Source organism: Coregonus clupeaformis, unplaced genomic scaffold, assembly GCF_020615455.1.
Source record: "Coregonus clupeaformis isolate EN_2021a unplaced genomic scaffold, ASM2061545v1 scaf0675, whole genome shotgun sequence".
NCBI lineage: Eukaryota > Metazoa > Chordata > Actinopteri > Salmoniformes > Salmonidae > Coregonus > Coregonus clupeaformis.
This window is the reverse complement of record NW_025534130.1, coordinates 196,150-220,082: the sequence shown is the minus strand read 5'-3', so window position 1 is coordinate 220,082 and position 23,933 is coordinate 196,150. Positions and strand designations below refer to the sequence as shown.

At 51.0% G+C, this 23,933-nt stretch overlaps 1 protein-coding gene across 1 annotated transcript in view; it reads left to right on the top strand.

Moving 5' to 3' along the window:
- LOC121561549 (islet cell autoantigen 1) overlaps positions 1-21,000 on the top strand; it is a gene marked incomplete at its 5' end in the record, with an annotated part of 69,460 nt that extends 48,460 nt beyond the window's left edge. The window contains 6 exons of the mRNA XM_041874090.2: positions 2,691-2,734; positions 3,856-3,924; positions 10,793-11,172; positions 18,073-18,409; positions 19,226-19,324; positions 19,737-21,000. Coding sequence (XP_041730024.2) covers positions 2,691-2,734; positions 3,856-3,924; positions 10,793-11,172; positions 18,073-18,409; positions 19,226-19,324; positions 19,737-19,852 — 1,045 coding nt within the window. The remainder of the gene's footprint in view (positions 1-2,690; positions 2,735-3,855; positions 3,925-10,792; positions 11,173-18,072; positions 18,410-19,225; positions 19,325-19,736) is intronic.
- Between the last annotated feature and the right edge of the window lie 2,933 nt (positions 21,001-23,933).

Below are 23,933 nucleotides of genomic sequence, written 5' to 3'. Positions count from 1 at the left end.
CACCATGGGGCTCTCCGTTCACAACGCTGCCAGTACCATAACCCCACCACCACCATGGGGCTCTCCGTTCACAACGTACCATAACCCCACCACCACCATGGGGCTCTCCATTCACAACGTACCATAACCCCACCACCACCATGGGGCTCTCCGTTCACAACGCTGCCAGTACCATAACCCCACCACCACCATGGGGCTCTCCGTTCACAACGTACCATAACCCCACCACCACCATGGGGCTCTCCGTTCACAACGTACCATAACCCCACCACCACCATGGGGCTCTCCGTTCACAACGGTGACATCAGCAAATCGCTTGCCCACACAACGCCATACTCTGTCTGCTACAGTTGAAACCGGGATTCATCCGTGAAGAGCACACTTCTCCAGCGTGCCATTGGCCATCGAAGGTGAGCATTTGCCCACTGAAGTCGGTTACGAGACCGAACTGCAGTCAGGTCAAGACCCTGGTGAGCACGCAGAGGAGATTCCCTGAGATGGTTTCTGACAGTTTGTGCTGAAATTCTTCGGTTGTGCAAACCCACAGTTTCATCAGCTGTCCGGGTGGCTGGTCTCAGACAATCCCACAGGTGAAGAAGTCGGATGTGTGAGGCCGGTTAGATGTACTTCCAAGTTCTCTATAACGACGTTGAGAAACGTTTATGGTACAGAAATAAATATTCAATTCTCTAGCAATAGTTCTGGTGGACATTGCTGTAGTCAGCATGCCAATTGCACGCTCCCTAAAAAAATCTGTGGCGTTGTGTTGTGTGACAAAACTGTACATTTTAGAGTGGCCTTTTATTGTCCCCAGCACAAGGTGCACCTGTGTAATGATAATGCTGTTTAATCAGCTTCTTGAAATGCTACACCTGTCAGGTGGATGGATTATCTTGGCAAATAATACATGCTCACTAACAGGAATGTAAACAAATTTGTGCACAAAATTGGAGAGAAATAAGCTTTTGTTTGTATGGAAAATGTGCCGGGATCTTTTATTTCAGCTCCTTAAACATGGGACCAACACTTTACATGTTGTTTTTATATTTCTGTTCAGTATATTTCTGTTCAGTATATTTCTGTTCAGTATATTTTTGTTCAGTATATTTCTGTTCAGTGTAGTTCTGTTCAGTGTAGTTCTGTTCAGTGTAGTTCTATTCAGTATATTTTTGTTCAGTATATTTCTGTTCAGTGTAGTTCTGTTCAGTGTAGTTCTGTTCAGTGTAGTTCTGTTCAGTGTAGTTCTGTTCAGTGTAGTTCTATTCAGTATATTTCTGTTCAGTATATTTCTGTTCAGTGTAGTTCTGTTCAGTGTAGTTCTGTTCAGTGTAGTTCTATTCAGTATATTTCTGTTCAGTATATTTCTGTTCAGTGTAGTTCTGTTCAGTGTAGTTCTGTTCAGTGTAGTTCTATTCAGTATATTTTTGTTCAGTATATTTCTGTTCAGTGTAGTTCTGTTCAGTGTAGTTCTGTTCAGTGTAGTTCTATTCAGTATATTTCTGTTCAGTATATTTCTGTTCAGTGTAGTTCTGTTCAGTGTAGTTCTGTTCAGTGTAGTTCTATTCAGTATATTTTTGTTCAGTGTAGTTCTGTTCAGTGTAGTTCTGTTCAGTGTAGTTCTGTTCAGTGTAGTTCTGTCCTTGAGCTGTTCTTGTCTATTAATGTTCTGTATTATGTCATGTTTCATGTTTTGGACCCCAGGAAGAGCAGCTGCTGCTTTGGCAACAGCTAATGGGGATCCATAATAAACCCCAGGAAGAGTAGCTGCTGCCTTGGCAACAGCTAATGGGGATCCTAATAAACCCCAGGAAGAGCAGCTGCTGCCTTGGCAACAGCTAATGGTGATCATAATAAACCCCAGGAAGAGCAGCTGCTGCCTTGGCAACAGCTAATGGTGATCCTAATAAACCCCAGGAAGAGCAGCTGCTGCTTTGGCAACAGCTAATGGTGATCCATAATAAACCCCAGGAAGAGCAGCTGCTGCCTTGGCAACAGCTAATGGGGATCCTAATAAACCCCAGGAAGAGCAGCTGCTGCCTTGGCAACAGCTAATGGTGATCCTAATAAACCCCAGGAAGAGCAGCTGCTGCCTTGGCAACAGCTAATGGTGATCCTAATAAACCCCAGGAAGAGCAGCTGCTGCCTTGGCAACAGCTAATGGTGATCCTAATAAACCCCAGGAAGAGTAGCTGCTGCCTTGGCAACAGCTAATGGTGATCCTAATAAACCCCAGGAAGAGCAGCTGCTGCCTTGGCAACAGCTAATGGGGATCCTAATAAACCCCAGGAAGAGCAGCTGCTGCCTTGGCAACAGCTAATGGTGATCCTAATAAACCCCAGGAAGAGCAGCTGCTGCCTTGGCAACAGCTAATGGGGATCCTAATAAACCCCAGGAAGAGCAGCTGCTGCCTTGGCAACAGCTAATGGGGATCCTAATAAACCCCAGGAAGAGCAGCTGCTGCTTTGGCAGGAACTAATGGGGTTCCATAATAAACCCCAGGAAGAGCAGCTGCTGCCTTGGCAACAGCTAATGGTGATCCTAATAAACCCCAGGAAGAGCAGCTGCTGCCTTGGCAACAGCTAATGGTGATCCTAATAAACCCCAGGAAGAGCAGCTGCTGCCTTGGCAACAGCTAATGGTGATCCTAATAAAATACCCAAAATATCCTTTCTCTCCTCTCCTCCTCTCAGTCTGGTCTCCCTGGATGAAGAGAAGCCATCAGAATCAGCCTCTGGTACGTACTGACCCCTACTGGACTAGATATGCTATTACATTACATTATATACTGACCCCTACTGGACTAGATATGCTATAACATTACATTATATACTGACCCCTACTGGGCTAGATATGCTATTACATTACATTATATACTGACCCCTACTGGACTAGATATGCTATAACATTACATTATATACTGACCCCTACTGGGCTAGATATGCTATAACATTACATTATATACTGACCCCTACTGGGCTAGATATGCTATAACATTACATTATATACTGACCCCTACTGGGCTAGATATGCTATAACATTACATTATATACTGACCCCTACTGGGCTAGATATGCTATAACATTACATTATATACTGACCCCTACTGGGCTAGATATGCTATAACATTACATTATATACTGACCCCTACTGGGCTAGATATGCTATAACATTATATACTGACCCCTACTGGACTAGATATGCTATAACATTATATACTGACCCCTACTGGGCTAGATATGCTATAACATTACATTATATACTGACCCCTACTGGGCTAGATATGCTATAACATTATATACTGACCCCTACTGGACTAGATATGCTATAACATTATATACTGACCCCTACTGGACTAGATATGCTATAACATTATATACTGACCCCTACTGGGCTAGATATGCTATAGCATTACATTATATACTGACCCCTACTGGGCTAGATATGCTATAACATTACATTATATACTGACCCCTACTGGGCTAGATATGCTATAACATTACATTATATACTGACCCCTACTGGACTAGATATGCTATAGCATTACATTATATACTGACCCCTACTGGGCTAGATATGCTATAACATTACATTATATACTGACCCCTACTGGACTAGATATGCTATAACATTACATTATATACTGACCCCTACTGGACTAGATATGCTATAACATTACATTATATACTGACCCCTACTGGGCTAGATATGCTATAACATTACATTATATACTGACCCCTACTGGGCTAGATATGCTATAACATTACATTATATACTGACCCCTACTGGACTAGATATGCTATAACATGTTCAGTGGAATGGAATTACATGATGTACTTGATGTGGTTTCCTTTACAGGCCCCTCCCATTCTGCTGATGGACAGAGCCACATCAGTGACAGCTCTCTGTGTGCCCGTCTGGACTCTGGTACGTGTGTGTGTAGTGATGCTTTATGGCATTGTTCTGTGCAGAAGCAAGCTGTGTGTGTGTTCAGTGAACGTTATGGCCTCAACTCACCAAAGGGATGCGTGGGATTTATTTTACAATGCATTGTTTTGAATGATAATGACCCAACCGAAAGCCGGGGCTGGTGGGTAGTAAAAGCTCTGCTCAGTTAGAACATGTCTCTATTGTTGCGTTTTATCCCTGGCGCTGTAGTCACACAAAATAATACAAATGTTGTCCTTATTCACTTTTATTTAGCTAATCTGAATTGGAAAAGATAGCTAAGAGTTGAGGCTTTACCAGACATCAGGGGTCTCCAACAGGTAGCTAAGGGTTGAGGCTTTACCAGACATCAGGGGTCTCCAACAGGTAGCTAAGGGTTGAGGCTTTACCATACATCAGGGGTCTCCAACAGGTAGCTAAGGGTTGAGGCTTTACCAGACATCAGGGGTCTCCAACAGGTAGCTAAGGGTTGAGGCTTTACCAGACATCAGGGGTCTCCAACAGGTAGCTAAGGGTTGAGGCTTTACCAGACATCAGGGGTCTCCAACAGGTAGCTAAGGGTTGAGGCTTTACCAGACATCAGGGGTCTCCAACAGGTAGCTAAGGGTTGAGGCTTTACCAGACATCAGGGGTCTCCAACAGGTAGCTAAGGGTTGAGGCTTTACCAGACATCAGGGGTCTCCAACGGGTCCATCCCCATCTAACAGTAGCTACCAGCCCACCTATCAGGAGCTCACCAAACTGTTCTGACAGTACATGCAATGTTCACGTGTTCCACCACAACATCTCACAAGTATCAGACACTGCAAGCTCCCAGCTACTGAAAATTGGCTGGGGGCACAAAATTGCATTTCTTTAATCTTCCCAAAGTTGCTAGAAACACTACTTTGCTACTGATGGTGTTAGCTATGTAGATACTAAAGATAACTGACGGGGATTCATTCATTTAAAGTGCCAGAGACCTATAACATTTTGCTAGCTACTGAGTACACCCCAACCAAGCTAGAATCACGATGATGTTCTCGCTGTCTATTGGTTTCACCGCTCTGATGCTCTGCTAACTCCGCCCACCTGCTTCTGGTTTCACGCTTTAGTCTCTAACCTCCTGTACCCCAGCCCTGTCCTCTCTAACCATCCTCCTGTACCCCAACCCTGTCCTCTCTAACCATCCTGCTGTTCTCCAACCCTGTCCTCTCTAACCATCCTCCTGTACCCCAGCCCTGTCCTCTCTAACCATCCTCCTGTAGCCCAGCCCTGTCCTCTCTAACCATCCTCCTGTTCTCCAGCCCTGTCCTCTCTAACCATCCTCCTGTTCTCCAACCCTGTCCTCTCTAACCATCCTCCTGTAGCCCAGCCCTGTCCTCTCTAACCATCCTCCTGTACCCCAGCCCTGTCCTCTCTAACCATCCTCCTGGACCCCAGCCCTGTCCTCTCTAACCATCCTCCTGTACCCCAGCCCTGTCCTCTCTAACCATCCTCCTGTTCTCCAACCCTGTCCTCTCTAACCATTCTCCTGTACCCCAGCCCTGTCCTCTCTAACCAACCTCCTGTAGCCCAGCCCTGTCCTCTCTAACCATCCTCCTGTTCTCCAACCCTGTCCTCTCTAACCATCCTCCTGTTCTCCAATCCTGTCCTCTCTAACCATCCTCCTGTTCTCCAACCCTGTCCTCTCTAACCATCCTCCTGTTCTCCAATCCTGTCCTCTCTAACCATCCTCCTGTTCCCCAGCCCTGTCCTCTCTAACCATCCTCCTGTACCCCAGCCCTGTCCTCTCTAACCATCCTCCTGTACCCCAGCCCTGTCCTCTCTAACCATCCTCCTGTACTCCAGCCCTGTCCTCTCTAACCATCCTCCTGTACCCCAGCCCTGTCCTCTCTAACCATCCTCCTGTACCCCAGCCCTGTCCTCTCTAACCATCCTCCTGTACCCCAGCCCTGTCCTCTCTAACCATCCTCCTGTACCCCAGCCCTGTCCTCTCTAACCATCCTCCTGTACCCCAGCCCTGTCCTCTCTAACCAACCTCCTGTTCTCCAACCCTGTCCTCTCTAACCATCCTCCTGTACCCCAGCCCTGTCCTCTCTAACCATCCTCCTGTTCTGCAGCCCTGTCCTCTCTAACCATCCTCCTGTACCCCAGCTCTGTCCTCTCTAACCAACCTCCTGTACCCCATCCCTGTCCTCTCTAACCATCCTCCTGTACCCCATCCCTGTCCTCTCTAACCATCCTCCTGTACCCCAGCCCTGTCCTCTCTAACCAACCTCCTGTTCTCCAACCCTGTCCTCTCTAACCATCCTCCTGTTCTCCAACCCTGTCCTCTCTAACCATCCTCCTGTACCCCAGCCCTGTCCTCTCTAACCATCCTCCTGTACCCCAGCCCTGTCCTCTCTAACCATCCTCCTGTACCCCAGCCCTGTCCTCTCTAACCATCCTCCTGTACCCCAACCCTGTCCTCTCTAACCAACCTCCTGTACCCCAGCCATGTCCTCTCTAACCATCCTCCTGTTCTCCAACCCTGTCCTCTCTAACCATCCTCCTGTACCCCAGCCCTGTCCTCTCTAACCATCCTCCTGTACCCCAGCCCTGTCCTCTCTAAACATCCTCCTGTACCCCAGCCCTGTCCTCTCTAACCAACCTCCTGTTCTCCAACCCTGTCCTCTCTAACCATCCTCCTGTAGCCCAGCCCTGTCCTCTCTAACAATCCTCCTGTACCCCAGCCCTGTCCTCTCTAACCATCCTCCTGTTCTCCAGCCCTGTCCTCTCTAACCATTCTCCTGTACCCCATCCCTGTCCTCTCTAACCATCCTCCTGTACCCCAGCCCTGTCCTCTCTAACCATCCTCCTGTTCTCCAACCCTGTCCTCTCTAACCATCCTCCTGTACCCCAGCCCTGTCCTCTCTAACCATCCTCCTGTACCCCAGCCCTGTCCTCTCTAACCATCCTCCTGTACCCCAGCCCTGTCCTCTCTAACCATCCTCCTGTACCCCAGCCCTGTCCTCTCTAACCATCCTCCTGTACCCCAGCCCTGTCCTCTCTAACCAACCTCCTGTTCTCCAACCCTGTCCTCTCTAACCATCCTCCTGTTCTCCAACCCTGTCCTCTCTAACCATCCTCCTGTACCCCAGCCCTGTCCTCTCTAACCATCCTCCTGTTCTCCAACCCTGTCCTCTCTAACCATTCTCCTGTACCCCAGCCCTGTCCTCTCTAACCATCCTCCTGTACCCCAGCCCTGTCCTCTCTAACCATCCTCCTGTTCCCCAACCCTGTCCTCTCTAACCATCCTCCTGTTCTCCAGCCCTGTCCTCTCTAACCATCCTCCTGTACCCCAGCCCTGTCCTCTCTAACCAACCTCCTGTAGCCCAGCCCTGTCCTCTCTAACCAACCTCCTGTTCTCCAACCCTGTCCTCTCTAACCATCCTCCTGTACCCCAGCCCTGTCCTTTCTAACCATCCTCCTGTACCCCAGCCCTGTCCTCTCTAACCATCCTCCTGTTCTCCAACCCTGTCCTCTCTAACCATCCTCCTGTACCCCAACCCTGTCCTCTCTAACCATCCTCCTGTACCCCAGCCCTGTCCTTTCTAACCATCCTCATGTTCTCCAACCCTGTCCTCTCTAACCATCCTCCTGTTCTCCAACCCTGTCCTCTCTAACCATCCTCCTGTACCCCAGCCCTGTCCTCTCTAACCAACCTCCTGTACCCCAGCCCTGTCCTCTCTAACCATCCTCCTGTACCCCAGCCCTGTCCTCTCTAACCAACCTCCTGTACCCCAGCCCTGTCGTCTCTAACCATCCTCCTGTACCCCAACCCTGTCCTCTCTAACCATCCTCCTGTACCCCAGCCCTGTCCTCTCTAACCATCCTCCTGTACCCCATCCCTGTCCTGTCTAACCATCCTCCTGTACCCCTGTCCTCTCTAACCATCCTCCTGTACCCCAGCCCTGTCCTCTCTAACCATCCTCCTGTTCTCCAACCCTGTCCTCTCTAACCATCCTCCTGTACCCCAGCCCTGTCCTCTCTAACCATCCTCCTGTTCTCCAACCCTGTCCTCTCTAACCATCCTCCTGTACCCCAGCCCTGTCCTCTCTAACCATCCTCCTGTACCCCAGCCCTGTCCTCTCTAACCATCCTCCTGTACCCCAGCCCTGTCCTCTCTAACCATCCTCCTGTACCCCAGCCCTGTCCTCTCTAACCATCCTCCTGTACCCCAGCCCTGTCCTCTCTAACCAACCTCCTGTTCTCCAACCCTGTCCTCTCTAACCATCCTCCTGTTCTCCAACCCTGTCCTCGCTAACCATCCTCCTGTACCCCAGCCCTGTCCTCTCTAACCATCCTCCTGTTCTCCAACCCTGTCCTCTCTAACCATTCTCCTGTACCCCAGCCCTGTCCTCTCTAACCATCCTCCTGTACCCCAGCCCTGTCCTCTCTAACCATCCTCCTGTTCTCCAACCCTGTCCTCTCTAACCATCCTCCTGTACCCCAGCCCTGTCCTCTCTAACCATCCTCCTGTACCCCAGCCCTGTCCTCTCTAACCATCCTCCTGTTCTCCAACCCTGTCCTCTCTAACCATCCTCCTGTACCCCAGCCCTGTCCTCTCTAACCATCCTCCTGTACCCCAGCCCTGTCCTCTTTAACCAACCTCCTGTTCTCCAACCCTGTCCTCTCTAACCATCCTCCTGTACCCCAGCCCTGTCCTCTCTAACCAACCTCCTGTACCCCAGCCCTGTCCTCTCTAACCATCCTCCTGTACCCCAGCCCTGTCCTCTTTAACGAACCTCCTGTTCTCCAACCCTGTCCTCTCTAACCATCCTCCTGTTCTCCAACCCTGTCCTCTCTAACCATCCTCCTGTACCCCAGCCCTGTCCTCTCTAACCATCCTCCTGTACCCCAGCCCTGTCCTCTCTAACCATCCTCCTGTTCTCCAACCCTGTCCTCTCTAACCATTCTCCTGTACCCCAGCCCTGTCCTCTCTAACCAACCTCCTGTAGCCCAGCCCTGTCCTCTCTAACCATCCTCCTGTTCTCCAACCCTGTCCTCTCTAACCATCCTCCTGTACCCCAGCCCTGTCCTCTCTAACCATCCTCCTGTACCCCAGCCATGTCCTCTCTAACCAACCTCCTGTTCTCCAACCCTGTCCTCTCTAACCATCCTCCTGTAGCCCAGCCCTGTCCTCTCTAACCATCCTCCTGTTCTCATACCATGTCCTCTCTAAACATCCTCCTGTACCCCAGCCCTGTCCTCTCTAACCAACCTCCTGTTCTCCAACCCTGTCCTCTCTAACCATCCTCCTGTTCTCCAACCCTGTCCTCTCTAACCATCCTCCTGTACCCCAGCCCTGTCCTCTCTAACCATCCTCCTGTACCCCAGCCCTGTCCTCTCTAACCATCCTCCTGTACCCCAGCCCTGTCCTCTCTAACCATCCTCCTGTACCCCATCCCTGTCCTCTCTAACCATCCTCCTGTACCCCAGCCCTGTCCTCTCTAACCAACATCCTGTTCTCCAACCCTGTCCTCTCTAACCCTCCTCCTGTTCTCCAACCCTGTCCTCTCTAACCATCCTCCTGTACCCCAGCCCTGTCCTCTCTAACCATCCTCCTGTACCCCAGCCCTGTCCTCTCTAACCATCCTCCTGTACCCCAGCCCTGTCCTCTCTAACCATCCTCCTGTACCCCAGCCCTGTCCTCTCTAACCAACCTCCTGTTCTCCAACCCTGTCCTTTCTAACCATCCTCCTGTTCTCCAACCCTGTGTCTCTAACCATCCTCCTGTACCCCAGCCCTATCCTTTCTAACCATCCTCCTGTTCTCCAACCCTGTCCTCTCTAACCATCCTCCTGTTCTCCAACCCTGTCCTCTCTAACCATCCTCCTGTTCTCCAACCCTGTCCTCTCTAACCATCCTCCTGTTCTCCAACCCTGTGTCTCTAACCATCCTCCTGTACCCCAGCCCTGTCCTCTCTAACCATCCTCCTGTTCTCCAACCCTGTCCTCTCTAACCATCCTCCTGTTCTCCAACCCTGTCCTCTCTAACATCCTCCTGTTCTCCAACCCTGTCCTCTCTAACCATCCTCCTGTTCTCCAACGGTGTCCTCTCTAACCATCCTCCTGTTCTCCAACCCTGTCCTCTCAAACCATCCCCCTGTTCTCCAACCCTGTGTCTCTAACCATCCTCCTGTTCTCCAACCCTGTGTTTCTAACCATCCTCCTGTTCTCCAACCCTGTCCTCTCTAACCATCCTCCTGTTCTCCAACCCTGTCCTCTCTAACCATCCTCCTGTTCTCCAACCCTGTGTCTCTAACCATCCTCCTGTTCTCCAACCCTGTCCTCTCTAACCATCCTCCTGTTCTCCAACCCTGTCCTCTCTAACCATCCTCCTGTTCTCCAACCCTGTCCTCTCTAACCATCCTCCTGTTCTCTACCCCTGTCCTCTCAAACCATCCCCCTGTTCTCCAACCCTGTGTCTCTAACCATCCTCCTGTTCTCCAACCCTGTGTTTCTAACCATCCTCTTGTTCTCCAACCCTGTCCTCTCTAACCATCCTCCTGTTCTCCAACCCTGTCCTCTCTAACCATCCTCCTGTTCCTCAGCCCTGTGTCTCTAATCATCCTCCTGTACTCCAACCCTGTCCTCTCTAACCATCCTTCTGTTCTCCAACCCTGTCCTCTCTAACCATCCCCCTGTTCTCCAACCCTGTCCTCTCTAACCATCCTCCTGTTCTCCAACCCTGTGTCTCTAACCATCCTCCTGTTCTCCAACCCTGTCCTCTCTAACCATCCTCCTGTTCTCCAACCCTGTCCTCTCTAACCATCCTCCTGTTCTCCAACCCTGTCCTCTCTAACCCTCCTCCTGTTCCTCAGCCCTGTGTGATCTCAGTGGGCAGTTCAGTACAGCCAGCACCGATGACGAGCTCTTCCTCCTGGCCTGTGACCAGCCCCAGCCTGGCCTCTCCTCCTCCATGCAGCTTCTGCCCCCTCTACAGACCACAGCACCCTCTGGTGGTCCCTGGGGTTTTGGAGGTGTGCAGCCCCAGCCTGGCCTCTCCTCCTCCATGCAGCTTCTGCCCCCTCTACAGACCACAGCACCCTCTGGTGGTCCCTGGGGTTTTGGAGGTGTGCAGCCCAGCAGCCTCACACATCTCTCTCTCCCTGGGAGCCTCACTGGTAAACAGGCTGACGACTGGAGTAGGTTGGCTCTTACCTGTCCTGTCCTGTCCTGTCCTGTCCTGTCCTGTCCTGTCCTGTCCTGTCCTGTGGTGGTGGTGGAGTAGGTTGGCTCTTACCTGTCCTGTCCTGTCCTGTCCTGTCCTGTCCTGTCCTGTCCTGTCCTGTCCTGTGGTGGTGGAGTAGGTTGGCTCTTACCTGTCCTGTCCTGTCCTGTCCTGTCCTGTCCTGTCCTGTGGTGGTGGTGGAGTAGGTTGGCTCTTACCTGTCCTGTCCTGTCCTGTGGTGGTGGTGGAGTAGGTTGGCTCTTACCTGTCCTGTCCTGTCCTGTCCTGTGGTGGTGGTGGAGTAGGTTGGCTCTTACCTGTCCTGTCCTGTCCTGTGGTGGTGGTGGAGTAGGTTGGCTCTTACCTGTCCTGTCCTGTCCTGTCCTGTGGTGGTGGTGGAGTAGGTTGGCTCTTACCTGTCCTGTCCTGTCCTGTCCTGTCCTGTCCTGTGGTGGTGGTGGAGTAGGTTGGCTCTTACCTGTCCTGTCCTGTCCTGTCCTGTGGTGGTGGTGGAGTAGGTTGGCTCTTACCTGTCCTGTCCTGTCCTGTGGTGGTGGTGGAGTAGGTTGGCTCTTACCTGTCCTGTCCTGTCCTGTCCTGTGGTGGTGGTGGAGTAGGTTGGCTCTTACCTGTCCTGTCCTGTCCTGTCCTGTCCTGTGGTGGTGGTGGAGTAGGTTGGCTCTTACCTGTCCTGTCCTGTCCTGTCCTGTCCTGTGGTGGTGGTGGAGTAGGTTGGCTCTTACCTGTCCTGTCCTGTCCTGTCCGTCTGGGTGGTGGTGGAGTAGGTTGGCTCTTACCTGTCCTGTCCTGTCCTGTCCTGTGGTGGTGGTGGAGTAGGTTGGCTCTTACCTGTCCTGTCCTGTCCTGTCCTGTGGTGGTGGTGGAGTGCCTGTCCTGTCCTGTCCTGTGGTGGTGGTGGAGTAGGTTGGCTCTTACCTGTCCTGTCCTGTCCTGTCCTGTGGTGGTGGTGGAGTAGGTTGGCTCTTACCTGTCCTGTCCTGTCCTGTGGTGGTGGTGGAGTAGGTTGGCTCTTACCTGTCCTGTCCTGTCCTGTCCTGTCCTGTCCTGTCCTGTGGTGGTGGTGGAGTAGGTTGGCTCTTACCTGTCCTGTCCTGTCCTGTCCTGTCCTGTCCTGTCCTGTGGTGGTGGTGGAGTAGGTTGGCTCTTACCTGTCCTGTCCTGTCCTGTCCTGTCCTGTCCTGTGGTGGTGGTGGAGTAGGTTGGCTCTTACCTGTCCTGTCCTGTCCTGTGGTGGTGGTGGAGTAGGTTGGCTCTTACCTGTCCTGTCCTGTCCTGTCCTGTCCTGGGTGGTGGTGGAGTAGGTTGGCTCTTACCTGTCCTGTCCTGTCCTGTCCTGTCCTGTCCTGTGGTGGTGGTGGAGTAGGTTGGCTCTTACCTGTCCTGTCCTGACTGTGGTGGTGGGGGAGTAGGTTGGCTCTTACCTGTCCTGTCCTGACTGTGGTGGTGGGGGAGTAGGTTGGCTCTTACCTGTCCTGTCCTGTCCTGTGGTGGTGGTGGAGTAGGTTGGCTCTTACCTGTCCTGTCCTGACTGTGGTGGTGGGGGAGTAGGTTGGCTCTTACCTGTCCTGTCCTGACTGTGGTGGTGGGGGGAGTAGGTTGGCTCTTACCTGTCCTGTCCTGTCCTGTGGTGGTGGGGGAGTAGGTTGGCTCTTACCTGTCCTGTCCTGTCCTGTCCTGTCCTGTGGTGGTGGTGGAGTAGGTTGGCTCTTACCTGTCCTGTCCTGTCCTGTCCTGTCCTGTCCTGTGGTGGTGGTGGAGTAGGTTGGCTCTTACCTGTCCTGTCCTGACTGTGGTGGTGGGGGAGTAGGTTGGCTCTTACCTGTCCTGTCCTGACTGTGGTGGTGGGGGAGTAGGTTGGCTCTTACCTGTCCTGTCCTGTCCTGTGGTGGTGGTGGAGTAGGTTGGCTCTTACCTGTCCTGTCCTGACTGTGGTGGTGGGGGAGTAGGTTGGCTCTTACCTGTCCTGTCCTGACTGTGGTGGTGGGGGAGTAGGTTGGCTCTTACCTGTCCTGTCCTGTCCTGTGGTGGTGGGGGAGTAGGTTGGCTCTTACCTGTCCTGTCCTGTCCTGTGGTGGTGGGGGAGTAGGTTGGCTCTTACCTGTCCTGTCCTGTCCTGTCCTGTCCTGTCCTGTGGTGGTGGTGGAGTAGGTTGGCTCTTACCTGTCCTGTCCTGTCCTGTCCTGTCCTGTCCTGTCCTGTCCTGTCCTGTCCTGTCCTGTGGTGGTGGTGGAGTAGGTTGGCTCTTACCTGTCCTGTCCTGTCCTGTCTCCTGTCGTGGTGGTGGTGGAGTAGGTTGGCTCTTACCTGTCCTGTCCTGTCCTGTGGTGGTGGTGGAGTAGGTTGGCTCTTACCTGTCCTGTCCTGTCCTGTCTGTGGTGGTGGTGGAGTAGGTTGGCTCTTACCTGTCCTGTCCTGTCCTGTGGTGGTGGTGGAGTAGGTTGGCTCTTACCTGTCCTGTCCTGACCTGTGGTGGTGGTGGAGTAGGTTGGCTCTTACCTGTCCTGTCCTGACCTGTGGTGGTGGTGGAGTAGGTTGGCTCTTACCTGTCCTGTCCTGTCCTGTCCTGTGGTGGTGGTGGAGTAGGTTGGCTCTTACCTGTCCTGTCCTGTCCTGTGGTGGTGGTGGAGTAGGTTGGCTCTTACCTGTCCTGTCCTGTCCTGTCCTGTCCTGTCCTCCTGTCCTGTCCTGTCCTGTGGTGGTGGTGGAGTAGGTTGGCTCTTACCTGTCCTGTCCTGACTGTGGTGGTGGTGGAGTAGGTTGGCTCTTACCTGTCCTGTCCTGTCCTGTCCTGTGGTGGTGGTGGAGTAGGTTGGCTCTTACCTGTCCTGTCCTGTCCTGTCCTGTCCTGTCCTGTCCTGTCCTGTCCTGTGGTGGTGGTGGAGTAGGTTGGCTCTTACCTGTCCTGTCCTGTCCTGTCCTGTCCTCTACTGATGGAGAGTTATTTTTACTGACACTGATGTTTTGGACTTTTTCAGTCAAAACAACAAATCATACTGGTCTTGGCCAGTCAGTTGACTGTTCTTCATACAGCCTCCAGTTGACTGTTCTTCATACAGCCTCCAGCTGACTGTTCTTCATACAGCCTCCAGCTGACTGTTCTTCATACAGCCTCCAGTTGACTGTTCTTCATACAGCCTCCAGTTGACTGTTCTTCATACAGCCTCCAGTTGACTGTTCTTCCCACATACAGCCTCCAGTTGACTGTTCTTCCCACATACAGCCTCCAGTTGACTGTTCTTCATACAGCCTCCAGTTGACTGTTCTTCATACAGCCTCCAGTTGACTGTTCTTCATACAGCCTCCAGTTGACTGTTCTTCATACAGCCTCCAGTTGACTGTTCTTCCCACATACAGCCTCCAGTTGACTGTTCTTCATACAGCCTCCAGTTGACTGTTCTTCATACAGCCTCCAGTTGACTGTTCTTCATACAGCCTCCAGTTGACTGTTCTTCATACAGCCTCCAGTTGACTGTTCTTCCCACATACAGCCTCCAGTTGACTGTTCTTAATAATAATAATAATAATATGCCATTTAGCAGACGCTTTTATCCAAAGCGACTTACAGTCATGTGTGCATACATTTTTACGTATGGGTGGTCCCGGGGATCGAACCCACTACCCTGGCGTTACAAGCGCCATGCTCTACCAATGTCCGTTTTTACTTAACGTGAATCTATCGAAAGTGCGGGATCTGGCTAAAAAAACCGAACGGGTGGCTAGTTATTACATATTTTCCAATCCATCTGACCCAGAAAGAGCTAAAACACATGAGCGTCTACAGAACATTCAGATCGAATGTCCCACACGAGACTTGTCATTCAAAAAAAAATTTACTGGCTAACGGATTTTTATTTTGTTATTTCCTCTCAGTCCACACCAGCCAGCTGGGAAACTGTATTCTTCCCACAGCATAGCTAGCCAGCTAACCTAGTTAGCTAAAGCTAAGCTGCTCAACACGTTTGATAACTGTCAAGATGAAGGTGTCAAAAATACTAATTTCACTTGTATTTTTAACAAATGTTTTCGTGAACCTGAGAGCAAAGGGTAAGTAGTTCTTCCCACATACAGCCTCCAGTTGACTGTTCTTCATACAGCCTCCAGTTGACTGTTCTTCATACAGCCTCCAGTTGACTGTTCTTCATACAGCCTCCAGTTGACTGTTCTTCATACAGCCTCCAGTTGACTGTTCTTCATACAGCCTCCAGTTGACTGTTCTTCATACAGCCTCCAGTTGACTGTTCTTCATACAGCCTCCAGTTGACTGTTCTTCATACAGCCTCCAGTTGACTGTTCTTCATACATCCTCCAGTTGACTGTTCTTCATACAGCCTCCAGTTGACTGTTCTTCATACAGCCTCCAGTTGACTGTTCTTCATACAGCCTCCAGTTGACTGTTCTTCATACAGCCTCCAGTTGACTGTTCTTCATACAGCCTCCAGTTGACTGTTCTTCATACAGCCTCCAGTTGACTGTTCTTCATACAGCCTCCAGTTGACTGTTCTTCATACAGCCTCCAGTTGACTGTTCTTCCCACATACATCCTCCAGTTGACTGTTCTTCATACAGCCTCCAGTTGACTGTTCTTCATACAGCCTCCAGTTGACTGTTCTTCCCACATACAGCCTCCAGTTGACTGTTCTTCATACAGCCTCCAGTTGACTGTTCTTCATACAGCCTCCAGTTGACTGTTCTTCATACAGCCTCCAGTTGACTGTTCTTCATACAGCCTCCAGTTGACTGTTCTTCATACAACCTCCAGTTGACTGTTCTTCATACAGCCTCCAGTTGACTGTTCTTCATACAGCCTCCAGTTGACTGTACACAAAATAAAATGTATGCACGCATGACTGTAAGTCGCTTTGGATAAAAGCGTCTGCTAAATGGCATATTATTATTATTATTATTATTAATAAGTCATTTGGGACCCGTCTTTGCTTAAGTATGCAGCGCCCCTCATTGCTGGCTCAATGACACACATTTTTTATTTAACTTTAGGAAATATTCCAAAAGCAGTTTTTGCGCTGCCACTCCATAAGCGTGGGGATAGTAGCGATCTGGATAATTATCTACCCTTTTCCAGGCTCCTTTGTCTTGCGAAAATACACTGTATATACAGCAGTATGTGGAAACCCCTTCAAATTAGTGGATTCGGCTATTTCAGCTACACCCGTTGCTGACAGATGTATAAAACTGAGCAGACAGCCATGCAATCTCCATAGACAAACATTGACAGTAGAATGGCCTTACTGAAGAGCTCAGTGACTTTCAACGTGGCACCGTCATAGGATGCCACCTTTCCAACAAGTCAGTTCGTCAAATTTCTGCCCTGCTAGAGCTGCCCTGGTCAACTGTAAGTGCTGTTATTGTGAAGTGGAAACGTCTAGGAGCAACAACGGCTCAACCGCAAAGTGGTAGGCCACACAAGCTCACAGAACAGGACTGCCGAGTGCTGAAGCGCCTGTCCTCGGTTCCAACACTCACTACCGAGTTCCAAACTTTAGCACAAGAACTGTTCGTCAGGAGCTTCGTGAAATGGGTTTCCATGGCCGAGCAGCCGCATACAAGCCCATACAAGATCACCATGCGCAATGCCAAGCGTCGGTTGCAGTGGTGTAAAGCTCGCCGCCATTGGAATCTGGAGCAGTGGAAACGCGTTCTCTGGAGTGATGAATCACGCTTCACCATCTCGCAGTCCGACGCACAAATCTGGGTTTGGTGGATGCTAGGAGAACGCTACTTGCTGGAATGTATAGTGCCAACTGTAAAGTTTGGTGGAGGAGGAATAATGGTCTGGGGCTGTTTTTCATGGTTCTGGCTAGGCCCCTTAGTTCCAGTGAAGGGAAATATTAACGCTACAGCGAACAATGACATTCTAGACGATTCTGTGCATCCAACTTTGTGGCAACAGTTTGGGGAAGGCCCTGTTTTAGCATGACAATGCCCCTGTGCACAAAGCGAGGTCCATACAGAAATGGTTTGTCGAGATCGGTGTGGAAGAACTTGACTTGCCTGCACAGAGCCCTGACCTCAACCCCATCGAACACCTTTGGGATGAATTGGAACACCGACTGCAAGCCAGGCCTAATCGCCCAACATCAGTGCCCGACCTCACTAATGCTCTTGTGGCTGAATGGAAGCAAGTCCCTGCAGCAATGTTCCAACATCTAGTGGAAAGCCTTCCCAGAAGAGTGGAGGCTGTTATAGCAGCAAAGGGGGGACCAACTCCATATTAATGGCAATGATATCAAGGCAGTAAAAATAGTCATTCAGAAAGAACGAATCGTTCGCCAACTGCACTCCCCCCTGGATGGCTCTTACCTCTCCTGTCCTGTCCTCCCCCTGGATGGCTCTTACCTCTCCTGTCCTGTCCTCCCCCTGGATGGCTCTTACCTCTCCTGTCCTGTCCTCCCCCTGGATGGCTCTTACCTCTCCTGTCCTTTCCTCCCCCTGGATGGCTCTTACCTCTCCTGTCCTGTCCTCCCCCTGGATGGCTCTTACCTCTCCTGTCCTTACCTCCCCCTGGATGGCTCTTACCTCTCCTGTCCTGTCCTCCCCCAGGATGGCTCTTACCTCTCCTGTCCTGTCCTCCCCCTGGATGGCTCTTACCTCTCCTGTCCTCACCTCCCCCTGGATACCTCTTCTCCAGTCCTCCCCCTGTTCTCCTATCAAACCTGTCTTACTGGGGGTTTGAGCTGTTCCTACCTGATGTGTGGTGTTTCTCTGATCTCAGTCTCCCTGTTGTCTTCTGACTCATTTGATTTAAACTGATTTCCCCTCTCTCTCTCAGGTTTCTCTCAGGTCCTGAACTGTCTCTGTCCTCTGTGTGAATGGTGTTTCAGACCAGCCAGTTTTTCTATTGACATGAGTCAATAACAATGAATAGTTCTGTGATGACCTGGCTACATGCAGCTTCTAACCCTTTGTCTGTCTCTGTGCTGTGTTCCAGGTGGGGCCCTGCAGCAGGGGGCCGGGGTGGGGGTCGGGGCACGGCAGAGGGACAAGGAGGAGGACAGGGAGGCTGGGGACATGGCCTTTCTGAAGGACCTCCTGAGCCCTGGACCAATGGAAGCAGACGAGTTCAGTGGAGAGTGGCAAGGCACCTTGGGCTGCTTGGAGTCCTCTGACCCTGTCCCCCCCACCCTGGCCCCTCCCCCCCCTACTGGAGAAGCCTGCCCCCCCTCTCAGCCCCCCAGTCCCACCGGCTTCCTGCCCTCCCAGCTGCTGGACCACAGTCTGAGTTCTACAGGTCAGTCAGTCAGAACCATCTCCTGGTCTGACCTCTAGTGGCTAGGTGATCTTACTGCATGTCTGACCTCTAGTGGCTAGATGATCTTACTGCATGTCTGACCTCTAGTGGCTAGGTGATCTTACTGCATGTCTGACCTCTAGTGGCTAGGTGATCTTACTGCATGTCTAACCTCTAGTGGCTAGATGATCTTACTGCATGTCTGACCTCTAGTGGCTAGGTGATCTTACTGCATGTCTGACCTCTAGTGGCTAGATGATCTTACTGCATGTCTGACCTCTAGTGGCTAGATGATCTTACTGCATGTCTGACCTCTAGTGGCTAGATGATCTTACTGCATGTCTGACCTCTAGTGGCTAGATGATCTTACTGCATGTCTGACCTCTAGTGGCTAGATGATCTTACTGCATGTCTGACCTCTAGTGGCTAGATGATCTTACTGCATGTCTGACCTCTAGTGGCTAGGTGATCTTACTGCATGTCTGACCTCTAGTGGCTAGATGATCTTACTGCATGTCTGACCTCTAGTGGCTAGATGATCTTACTGCATGTCTGACCTCTAGTGGCTAGATGATCTTACTGCATGTCTGACCTCTAGTGGCTAGGTGATCTTACTGCATGTCTGACCTCTAGTGGCTAGGTGATCTTACTGCATGTCTAACCTCTAGTGGCATCTAGAAAGGGACAGTTTGTCTGCAGTTCCAGCACATTGTTATCAGCATGTTGTGTTCAGTCTGGAGGAATGATGACTTCACATTCCCTTGTCTCCTCGCCCTTCGTTCTATCCTCCTCATCCTCTGTCCTTCTGTCACTCAGGCTGGGCGACTCCTCCCATGTTCCAGGCTCCGCCCCTACAGCCCCCAGCGTCTGGCCAGGCCCAATCAGCTAAGGGTGGCCCAAAGACAACAGCCAATGGTGAGAGGGTGTGGTTTGCGAGGCTTGCTGTCATAGGCTCAGCAGTGCAGGGTTTAGTTTGAACTGTCATATGTGTCTTCCAGTACCAAGTCCCTCAGGGTGTGTCTGTCTAGTCCCTCAAGGTGTGTCTGTCTAGTCCCTCAAGGTGTGTCTGTCTAGTCCCTCAAGGTGTGTCTGTCTAGTTCCTCAAGGTGTGTCTGTCTAGTCCCTCAAGGTGTGTCTGTCTAGTCCCTCAAGGTGTGTCTGTCTAGTCCCTCAAGGTGTGTCTGTCTAGTCCCTCAAGGTGTGTCTGTCTAGTCCCTCAGGGTGTGTCTGTCTAGTCCCTCAAGGTGTGTCTGTCTAGTCCCTCAAGGTGTGTCTGTCTAGTCCCTCAGGGTGTGTCTGTCTAGTCCCTCAAGGTGTGTCTGTCTAGTCCCTCAAGGTGCATCGCGGGACATGTCTGCATGGTTCAACCTGTTTGCTGATCTGGACCCCCTCTCTAACCCTGACGCCATCGGACGCTCTGAAGATGAGATCTTCAATGCCTGAGGGGGGTGTGTGTGTGTGTGTGTGTGTGTGTGTGTGTGTGTGTGTGTGTGTGTGTGTGTGTGGGTGCAGTTACTGTATACTTTGTGAAAGGGACCTGGGAGGAAGAATGGATCACATGAAATGCTGTATTAATGTTGTGCTATTGATGATATAGCAGGATCTGACTGTCAATGTTATGAGAAGATCCTTCTCTACGGGATATGTACTGGAGGGTGCTGGACCTAACAGTAATGTCTGTAATAGATGATATAGGATGATCTGACTGAGATTAACCTTCTATATAGGATATGTACTGGAGGGTGCTGGACCTAACAGTAATGTCTGTAATATTCTATAATGTGTACTGTAGGGTGCTGGACCTAACAGTAATGTCTGTAATATTCTATAATGTGTACTGGAGGGTGCTGGACCTAACAGTAATGTCTGTAATATTCTATAATGTGTACTGTAGGGTGCTGGACCTAACAGTAATGTCTGTGATATTCTATAATGTGTACTGTAGGGTGCTGGACCCAACAGTAATGTCTGTGATATTCTATAATGTGTACTGTAGGGTGCTGGACCCAACAGTAATGTCTGTGATATTCTATAATGTGTACTGTAGGGTGCTGGACCTAACAGTAATGTCTGTGATATTCTATAATGTGTACTGTAGGGTGCTGGACCTAACAGTAATGTCTGTGATATTCTATAATGTGTACTGTAGGGTGCTGGACCCAACAGTAATGTCTGTAATATTCTATATTGATGATATAGGATGATCTGACTGAGATTAACCTTCTATATAGGATATGTAGTGTAGGGTGCTGGGCTTAATCTTAGAGATAGAATATAGGACCTAACACTTGATTGGTTGGCCCAACAACCTAACACCTGATTGGCTGGCCCAACAACCTAACACCTGATTGGTTGGCCCAACAACCTAACACCTGATTGGTTGGCCCAACAACCTAACACCTGATTGGCTGGCCCAACAACCTAACACCTGATTGGCTGGCCCAACAACCTAACACCTGATTGGCTGGCCCAACAACCTAACACCTGATTGGTTGGCCCAACAACCTAACACCTGATTGGCTGGCCCAACAACCTAACACCTGATTGGCTGGCCCAACAACCTAACACCTGATTGGTTGGCCCAACAACCTTACACTGGACCTGTTTCTACCAGTGACATGGTCTATAATATTAAATTATAAAGCGGGTAGTTTGGGTCCTGAATTCTGATTGGCTGAAACAGCATTCCAGCCGTGTGTATATCAGACAATATACCACAGGTATGACGCAAAACCAGTTTAGAATAGCAATAAGGCACTTGTGAGTTTGTGGTATATGGCAAATATACCACAGCTAAGGGCTGTATCCAGGACCTCTGCTTCGCGTCGTGCCAACAGCCCTTAGGCAGGGTATATTGGCCGTTTCCATTCCCCCTTAGGCAGGGTATATTGGCCGTTTCCATTCCCCCTTAGGCAGGGTATATTGGCCGTTTCCATTCCCCCTTAGGCAGGGTATATTGGCCGTTTCCATTCCCCCTTAGGCAGGGTATATTGGCCGTTTCCGTTCCCCCTTAGGCAGGGTATATTGGCCGTTTCCATTCCCCCTTAGGCAGGGTATATTGGCCGTTTCCATCCCCCCTTAGGCAGGGTATATTGGCCGTTTCCATTCCCCCTTAGGCAGGGTATATTGGCCGTTTCCATTCCCCCTTAGGCAGGGTATATTGGCCGTTTCCATTCCCCCTTAGGCAGGGTATATTGGCCGCTTCCATTCCCCCTTAGGCAGGGTATATTGGCCGTTTCCATTCCCCCCTTAGGCAGGGTATATTGGCCGTTTCCGTTCCCCCTTAGGCAGGGTATATTGGCCGTTTCCGTTCCCCCTTAGGCAGGGTATATTGGCCGTTTCCGTTCCCCCTTAGGCAGGGTATATTGGCCGTTTCCATTCCCCCTTAGGCAGGGTATATTGGCCGTTTCCATTCCCCCTTAGGCAGGGTATATTGGCCGTTTCCATTCCCCCCTAGGCAGGGTATATTGGCCGTTTCCATTCCCCCTTAGGCAGGGTATATTGGCCGTTTCCATTCCCCCCTTAGGCAGGGTATATTGGCCGTTTCCATTCCCCCTTAGGCAGGGTATATTGGCCGTTTCCATTCCCCCTTAGGCAGGGTATATTGGCCGTTTCCATTCCCCCCTCTGGCAGGGTATATTGGCCGTTTCCATTCCCCCTTAGGCAGGGTATATTGGCCGTTTCCATTCCCCCCTCTGGCAGGGTATATTGGCCGTTTCCATTCCCCCTTAGGCAGGGTATATTGGCCGTTTCCATTCCCCCTCTGGCAGGGTATATTGGCCGTTTCCATTCCCCCTTAGGCAGGGTATATTGGCCGTTTCCATTCCCCCTCTGGCAGGGTATATTGGCCGTTTCCATTCCCCCTTAGGCAGGGTATATTGGCCGTTTCCATTCCCCCTCTGGGCAGGGTATATTGGCCGTTTCCATTCCCCCTTAGGCAGGGTATATTGGCCGTTTCCATTCCCCCTTAGGCAGGGTATATTGGCCGTTTCCATTCCCCCTTAGGCAGGGTATATTGGCCGTTTCCATTCCCCCTCTGGCAGGGTATATTGGCCGTTTCCATTCCCCCTTAGGCAGGGTATATTGGCCGTTTCCATTCCCCCTTAGGCAGGGTATATTGGCCGTTTCCATTCCCCCTTAGGCAGGGTATATTGGCCGTTTCCATTCCCCCTTAGGCAGGGTATATTGGCCGTTTCCATTCCCCCTTAGGCAGGGTATATTGGCCGTTTCCATTCCCCCTTAGGCAGGGTATATTGGCCGTTTCCATTCCCCCTTAGGCAGGGTATATTGGCCGTTTCCATTCCCCCTTAGGCAGGGTATATTGGCGTTTCCGTTCCCCCTTAGGCAGGGTATACTGGCCGTTTCCATTCCCCCCTTAGGCAGGGTATACTGGCCGTTTCCATTCCCCCTTAGGCAGGGTATATTGGCCGTTTCCATTCCCCCCTTAGGCAGGGTATATTGGCCGTTTCCATTCCCCCCTTAGGCAGGGTATATTGGCCGTTTCCATTCCCCCTTAGGCAGGGTATATTGGCCGTTTCCGTTCCCCCTTAGGCAGGGTATATTGGCCGTTTCCGTTCCCCCTTAGGCAGGGTATATTGGCCGTTTCCGTTCCCCCTTAGGCAGGGTATATTGGCGTTTCCGTTCCCCCTTAGGCAGGGTATATTGGCCGTTCCGTTCCCCCCTTAGGCAGGGTATATTGGCCGTTTCCGTTCCCCCTTAGGCAGGGTATATTGGCCGTTTCCGTTCCCCCTTAGGCAGGGTATATTGGCCGTTTCCATTCCCCCTTAGGCAGGGTATATTGGCCGTTTCCATTCCCCCTTAGGCAGGGTATATTGGCCGTTTCCATTCCCCCCTTAGGCAGGGTATATTGGCCGTTTCCATTCCCCCCTTAGGCAGGGTATATTGGCCGTTTCCATTCCCCCCTTAGGCAGGGTATATTGGCCGTTTCCATTCCCCCTTAGGCAGGGTATATTGGCCGTTTCCATTCCCCCTTAGGCAGGGTATATTGGCCGTTTCCATTCCCCCTTAGGCAGGGTATATTGGCCGTTTCCATTCCCCCTCTAGGCAGGGTATATTGGCCGTTTCCATTCCCCCTTAGGCAGGGTATATTGGCCGTTTCCATTCCCCCTTAGGCAGGGTATATTGGCCGTTTCCATTCCCCCCTTAGGCAGGGTATATTGGCCGTTTCCATTCCCCCCTTAGGCAGGGTATATTGGCCGTTTCCATTCCCCCCTTAGGCAGGGTATATTGGCCGTTTCCATTCCCCCTTAGGCAGGGTATATTGGCCGTTTCCATTCCCCCTTAGGCAGGGTATATTGGCCGTTTCCATTCCCCCTTAGGCAGGGTATATTGGCCGTTTCCATTCCCCCTTAGGCAGGGTATATTGGCCGTTTCCATTCCCCCTTAGGCAGGGTATATTGGCCGTTTCCATTCCCCCTTAGGCAGGGTATATTGGCCGTTTCCATTCCCCCCTTAGGCAGGGTATATTGGCCGTTTCCATTCCCCCTTAGGCAGGGTATATTGG